This window comes from Nannospalax galili, unplaced genomic scaffold (genome assembly GCF_000622305.1).
Source record: "Nannospalax galili isolate Female #2095 unplaced genomic scaffold, S.galili_v1.0 scaffold3423, whole genome shotgun sequence".
Taxonomy (NCBI): Eukaryota; Metazoa; Chordata; class Mammalia; order Rodentia; family Spalacidae; genus Nannospalax; species Nannospalax galili.
The window spans coordinates 27788-34754 of record NW_008350119.1 but is presented as its reverse complement, the minus strand read 5'-3'; the positions used below and the strand labels follow the sequence as shown (position 1 = coordinate 34754).

General features: G+C 39.2%; 1 protein-coding gene across 2 annotated transcripts in view; it reads right to left on the bottom strand.

Annotated features, from left to right (window-relative positions):
• The window catches only part of Usp1 (ubiquitin specific peptidase 1), an 11063-nt gene extending 4366 nt beyond the window's left edge, over positions 1 to 6697 (bottom strand). Inside the window, exons 1-6 of one of the 2 annotated variants that reach the window (XM_008847200.3) lie at positions 6262 to 6697; positions 4186 to 4424; positions 3706 to 3826; positions 3042 to 3146; positions 2242 to 2402; positions 386 to 1062 (exon numbers count right to left, since the gene is read on the bottom strand). In XM_008847200.3, the coding sequence (XP_008845422.1) occupies positions 386 to 1062; positions 2242 to 2402; positions 3042 to 3146; positions 3706 to 3826; positions 4186 to 4355 (1234 nt within the window). In that variant the 5' untranslated portion in view covers positions 4356 to 4424; positions 6262 to 6697. The remainder of the gene's footprint in view (positions 1 to 385; positions 1063 to 2241; positions 2403 to 3041; positions 3147 to 3705; positions 3827 to 4185; positions 4425 to 6261) is intronic. The other variant, XM_029570471.1, reaches the window with a different exon arrangement.
• Between the last annotated feature and the right edge of the window lie 270 nt (positions 6698 to 6967).

Here is a 6967-nt window from a genome sequence, read left to right as displayed (position 1 = left end):
TGCACACACACACACACAACACTTTAGACACTGCAGCTGACATTCAGTGTTAAATTACGTTACCTTCTCAAAACAAACCTCTTTTAATATTTTATTTATGCTTTTTTATTATTTTATATCTTAGTGTATTGCCTCCATGTGTATAAATGCACCCAGAGGTCAGAAGAGGGTGTTGGATCCCCTGGAACTGGAGTTATGAACAGTTGCTAGTAGCCATGTGGGTGCTAAAAACTGAACCCAGGTCCTCTGCAAGAACAGCCAGTGCTGAGCCATCTCTCCAGCCCCAAAACAAAACTCTTAAATACTGCACATGCATCTAAAGAAAAAAATTCTATTCTGTAGCTATTAATATCCCCAGACCTGTTGGTCTAAGAATTATACTGACCTTTGTTTATGGGCTTAACTTCACTAACATTTACAGGTGTAACATTTTCTGGAGCGTCAAGTCCACAACCATTAGTTGTGGTATCACTTTCATACTTCCCCAAGTCCTCTTCAAGATCATATTCATTTCCTTTGGATCCTTGGTTTGTTGTTATTTTTCCCAGACTACAGAATTTAGAAAGAATGCTGGGTTGCTTAGTTGTAGGCTTTAACCAATTTATTTTAACTCTTGATTTCTTCTGTGAGGGTCTTGTACTCTCATTTTCAGAAACACATTTGGGGATTGTTTTAGGAGGAATCTCTAATGTATCACCAGTAGCTTTTCTTTTTGATCTTGTTTGTCTCTGGTTCTCTTCCAATGACTGACATTCCTTAGACAACTTAACTTTTTTCTTTGTATTACCAGATTCAGTGTCACTTTTTCTTTTCCCATTCCCTTTTGGGAGTTTTTCTTTATAGCCCTCAGAATTCCTCACACTGTCAATCTCCATGTGGTTAATTCCACTCATTTCCTCTTTCTGATGTGATTTTTCTTCTACCTTAGTAGATAATTCTGCCACATTTTTTATTTCTTCTTTTTTTAGGAGTTGACACGTTTCTTGAATGTTTCCCAAAATACACTGTAACACTTCCTGTGCATCATGCTGTAGATATCCTTCATACATAGGGTTGAGTTCCCTATAAATAAAAATGTCCATTTCATCTGTTTGTATGACATGAAAGAAAACTTTCCATTTATTTTAAAAAGTGAAAGACATTTGTTCAAATTTAAAACCTCTTACCTAAATTTACAATTGAAAGTAAAAACAAATTTTACCCTATTTTTATTATTACAATACTCTGATCTTCTAAATATATTAAAACTGTCAAAGTGTTTTACCATATGCCAGGTTTTATTCAAAATGTTTTATATCTATGTGATATATATTCTTCACAATAACTGTTATTACCACTATTGATAAATACTGACAGGTTAAAAACATAACTTGCCTAAAGTCACAAAGCTAGTTAAGATACAAAAACCAGGACCAAAGCCAGCTCTTGGCCACCATGCTGCAATGCCTCTGAACAAAGGTAAACCAATATACTGTACCTGTATGTACTTCAAAACTGAATTGAAGGTTTTTTTTTAAAGACCTTATTATGAAATGTTTCAATGACATTTTATAAAGTTTATAGTTATTTTTAAAAACGATCTAGTTAACTCAATTTCTAAGCACATATAATACAAATATGTAGAACCTCAAGTTTTTACACATAATACACTTTGAATACAGACCTACAATTTCTGAACTGAAAACCTTAGAAGCACATGTGTTTAGGAATTCTGGTATTTTCATATTCAAAAGAAACATGGGACTGTGGGGTGTAGCTCAGTGGTAGAACACCTTCCTAGCACGTAATGGCCCTGGTACCACAACAATTAATTGATTAAATTCTTGAACTTCATGCCCAGAGACTGACTGGGTGACAGATGATGCTCATGTACTATATATCTGGGTTTTTTTGGGGGGGAGGGGGTGGCAAACATATGGCACATTAAGTAAAAACACATATTTATCAACATTATGGGCCAGTACTCCATTATTAAACATTAATTTGTGACAAAATTTATGAATACTCCATTAGCAGTAACTATGAATAAAGATTATAGACTAATACAAATTCAAATCTAATTAATTTTATACCAAATTTATGAAAAAAAAATTCCAGTTTTCAGAGCCTCTGCATTATAAAAGGCTATGTAGTAACCTGGAGTTTCAAGTTTCCTGTTCTTTATTCCCAGTCACTTATCACTCTCTTAAGATAGAAACAAGTAGATAAATTAGAATTGTAAAATTGTATTAGAGGCTATACCTGAGTGTGTTAAGCAGTCGCCTTGGCTGAGTAGCAAGTTCATCTGTATATTTCTCTGGATTTAAGAGAAAACTAGCCTGAAGCTGCTCAACTGAAATTATTAAGGACTGTAAACTGCATATAAGCTCATAACTTGCCAAAGGATCTTCCTTGCTGCTTCCCTATCAAGAAAAAAATACACAAATAATTTCATTTATAAGCAAATAAGTACCTTTTCCTTGACTGGTTTCACTAAACAATCTAGGTATTCTAAATTTAATTTCAGTACAGCACAAATTTTACTGAGTATACAAATAAACTGTTTTAAGAGGTTTTTTTTTTTTCAGTTTCTACATGGAGAGTAATTTTCTCAACAGTTTTCTTTAAATGTATTTATCTGAATTGAGGCTAGCTTAGTGGTAGAGCATTTGTTCGGTACTAATATCAACATTCAATACTGAACAATAAGTTCAATCCCCAACACCAGAAAGTTAAAGGTAATTTGAAAATACAATGGAAAAATAACACAATACTCGAATATACATTTGTGGTTGTGATACACAAACAACAAGTATGATGAATGATACAAGAAAGAAAACAGAAAAACCACTCTGTACGAGGCTATGAATACTCTTGTAAGTTACCTCACAAGAATGAAAAATAATTATCTAATATACTAAAAATGTTCTCATAAATTAGCAGAAATAATCTGCTGTGATACTCTTTCATGAACTCCCTTAATCTATTACCTGTTTATTTCTAAGCAAATTAATCCCCCCCTTATTTTGCTTTTTAAATTATTTCCTTTTTTATCTTTTTACCTTATCTTTCTGATTAGCTTCATCTTTCAGTGCTTCTTTCTTCCTTGAAATAATATTAAATAAGTGCTTCACTCCAGATTTAAAACCAGGGCAAAAATATAATACCTATAAAAAAAGTGACATTGTTAAGTGTTTACTGAACAATATAGCTAAAATCATTAAAACAGTATGCTTTCTGTAGACCACTTTTAATGCCAATTATCTAAAACTCTAGATTCCGTTTTCTGTCAGAACTTGTTCTAACCCTTCAGCAGTAACCCACTATTGCCCTCCTTAGCATTTAGCACTAAACATAGGCAAATATTAGTAAGATGAAGATTACAAGGACAGAAAAGAAGATTATAAGGCCACACAAAGTAAAATAGTTTTCAAGGAGTCAGATACAGATCACCACAGCACTGAAAATCAAGCAGGAAAAATAAAAGGTCTGGCATAGTCTACTTAACCAACATCTACTCAATTTTTATCTCACCTTTATTATCTTCTCTCAACTCAAAAGAAGTTTAGTAATATACAACTTAAAATATAGCCCATTCTGGTTTATTTACAATGAAAGCAAACATAGTATAGACCAAGTCATCCAATAGCCTAAAATTCTCAAAACATTACATATTACATCATTCTTTGCTTACTGTTTTATTACATAACAAAACTGTCATTTTACCTGAAGTATACTATTAAGATAACAAGTATTGCCGAGATTATTCAGTCCCACAAATGGTAACAAGTTTTCTCTCTTCTCACAGTTTATAGGCGAGGACTGTGCTGCAGGAACAACTTGATCACTATTAAGTATAGAAGGAAGAAAAGGTATAATAAAAAGGCTTCTGAAATGGAAACACTAGTTCCCTACAGCTAGTCTTTTTCCAAAAGTGGTATAATCTGAACAGTACAATAATTTCAGTCAGATGACGTTTTGAGAAGAAATCAGAAGAAACCCTACCCCTACACCCCACCCCACCCCACCCCCACCTCCCTTCAGCCATTAAAGGTGTGTACTACCACACCAGGCTTGTAATGTTTTTTGGTTTTTTTTTTTGGCTCTGTGAACTGTCAGGTCAGTCCAGAGCTATCAACCCAAGCTCAATGCCTCTTCGTTGATTCAGAATAAAGTACAGAAATATATTTAAAGTAAAATACATACATCTCAGATCCTCTATATTCGGAAGCTTTTTCTTCATTTTCTTGAGAATCTGTGAAATCTAAAGCTCTTTTAGTTTCCTTTTTCTGAAAAAACTTCAAAGAAAGTCTGTTTTTCTTGGATGGACTACCTCTTGAAAGCCCATTACTTTCACTAGGTATGACACCAGGCATTTTCTTTTCAAATTGCAAGGAGTTGACAGGAATTTACTTATAGAAGGCAGATGTAATCATCAATGATATCTGTTAATCACAAAAAAAGGTTTCATTAGTCCTTAGTTATCAGGTATCAGCAAAAAAGTCAGCAAGAGTGAAAATAAATTTACCAAAAGAACAGTACAAATTAGAACTTCCTATTTGAAAATCTAATGCCTGGCAATAGGCACTTGGGGTTTGTTGCTTAAATGAAACCAAACGATGCTTTAAGAAAAAAAAAAAAAAAAAACTACTGAATTTTTATTACTTTTGTGTGTGTATATATTAAGGGTCATTTCACAAACTACCTATTTAGTAGGCCTACAGTAAAATCATAGTATTAAGAAGTAAAAACTCTGGGCTGGCAAGATGGCACAGTGAGTAAGACACCTGCTGCCAAGCTTGACAATTTGAGTTTTAGCACAGGAACCCAATTCTTTCAGGTTGTCCTCTGACTTCTGTATACACACAAACGCACACAACAAATATTTGACAAGAATTTGTAAAAACGTTTACATAAAAAGAGAATTTTCATAATTTATTGATTCATTCAAGAAATGGTAATAAGAAACATAGGGATGAATGGAAACAAAAATAGGTGTAAAGACCAGAGTCCTCCCAAGACCATTTCTAGTTGTTATGAATAAAGAAACAAAATTTCTTAAAAACCTTAGTGTTATTCACAACGAAAGGCACAGATAAAGGAGTTTGGTTATGCACAAAAATCTTGAATGAAAAACAGTAAACACATGCAAGGCTGGGATAGTGGTTGAAAAAAACTTGTCTGCTAAAAATTACAATATATTCTATTTACAATATATTCTAGTTTTCTAAGCTTTTTTAAACTATAGGTTTCTTTAAAAACGGCACTGAATAGGAATAAAAGAAGTTTGCCTTTTGCAAGCTTTCTATCCTGTTTCCAAGTAAGACTTTAAAATGAAAAATATGGTAACACTTGTGGAACTTTACACAACAGTCCTATTTTTCATTAAGACATCTAAAAAGAAAAATAGGCTACTAGAGTCCCCAAATCTGAACGAGTTTCAAATGCAGGTAGGGAATGGTAAGTAGTACACAAAATACAAATTTAATTCCATGCCCTAAGCATCTCACTCTTCCCGACTCAGGAAGAACCGGATAGGTGACAAAGTCCCATCCTAACTCCAACTCAATGCTGTCTCCTGGCCGCGATAATGATCCTGAGGAAAAGCCCAGTTATGAATGATAAACGCGTCTTCGCTAAATTGTCAGAGATCTCCAAGCATTAATGACTCTCACGAAAGGTTCCTGAGCCAATGAATACAAGGAAAAGACTGATCAAGCAGCTGAAAATAGCGGCCCGTCCTCAACCAATTAACCGGTTCCGACCCCCGCAGCCTCCTCAGGGCGACCCCGCCAGGTGCCCTATTCTACGCTTCAGCAGTTCCTCGTACAAGGGGGCTGTTAGGTCAAAAACGTTTCAACTAGAAATCCAGCTCCCCCGAAAACAAGTTAACGTTCAACGTTCTTCACCAAATGACAGCGTGAACTCTGTCCCCTTAGTTTCCAAATCTTTGCAAGGTGACAGGATTCAACTCCTATTTTTCAAGAAAAACATAACAATAACCTCTCGGGCAAAGGCTTAAGACACGTGGCGTCCTGCACACTTACGGGAAAACTGTAAGTCAAGAAAACGCGCGGTAAAATTTCGCAATCACGACGCGAGGCTCGGCGGGCGCAAACCTTTCTCCCACGGTTCCGGAAGGCACGGGCGGCTGCACCGGCCGGGGATCGCCTCGCCCGCCAGCCGTCCCCCGCAGCGAGCCCCCGGCCTGCCGGCCGCCCCACCACCCACACCTGCCCAGCGGCTAGCCCGCCGGTGGCCCCCGCCCCCGGTCCTCCTTACCCGGTCATGGCCGTGAATGAGTCCGCGGCGCCGCCGCCGGGAAGACCAGCAGGGCAGAGTGCGGGCGCGACAGGCGAGCCCGGCCGTCGCCGGCCCGGCCGAGGGAAAACTGGTCCGATGCCCACCCGCGGGGGAGTGACCATTCGTTTACGGAGCGGGAGCCGGGCCGCCGCTCCGTTCTACTCGCCGCGGCCCCACTACATCCCCGGCGCTGCCCGGCCGGGAAGGCTACGGGCGCGCAGCAGCGGTGGCCGAGCGCCTGAGCCGCAGAAGCCCCGCTCCGCAGCCGAGGGGAACTTGGCGCGTTTTCCTCAGTCTCAGGACCCCCGTGTGTGAGCCCCCGCCCGCGCCAGCACCGCGGCTGAAGGTGGCGTCCTCTCAAAGTGCCGGTTCTCGTCTCCACGCTGCAGAGACGCGAACGGCACGAGCTGCCGCGCGACCGCCCCTCGGGCGGCACGCTCGACTCCTGAATCAGCTGGAACGGTAGTTCCTCCCAGGTCCTAACGGGTTCTGCAGTTTGAACAGCGCAGGCACCGGCATGGGCAGCTCGCGCGGGTCCTCACAGAGGCGCGCGCTGCGCAGGAGGCCGGGCTGCCGCGCTTGAGCCTCACTCACGCCCTCTTTTTTTTTTTTTTTTTTTTTTTAAACATTCGTGCTCGCGAGTACGGGGCTGGGGTTGCTGTACGGGTCGGGAGACGGGACAGAC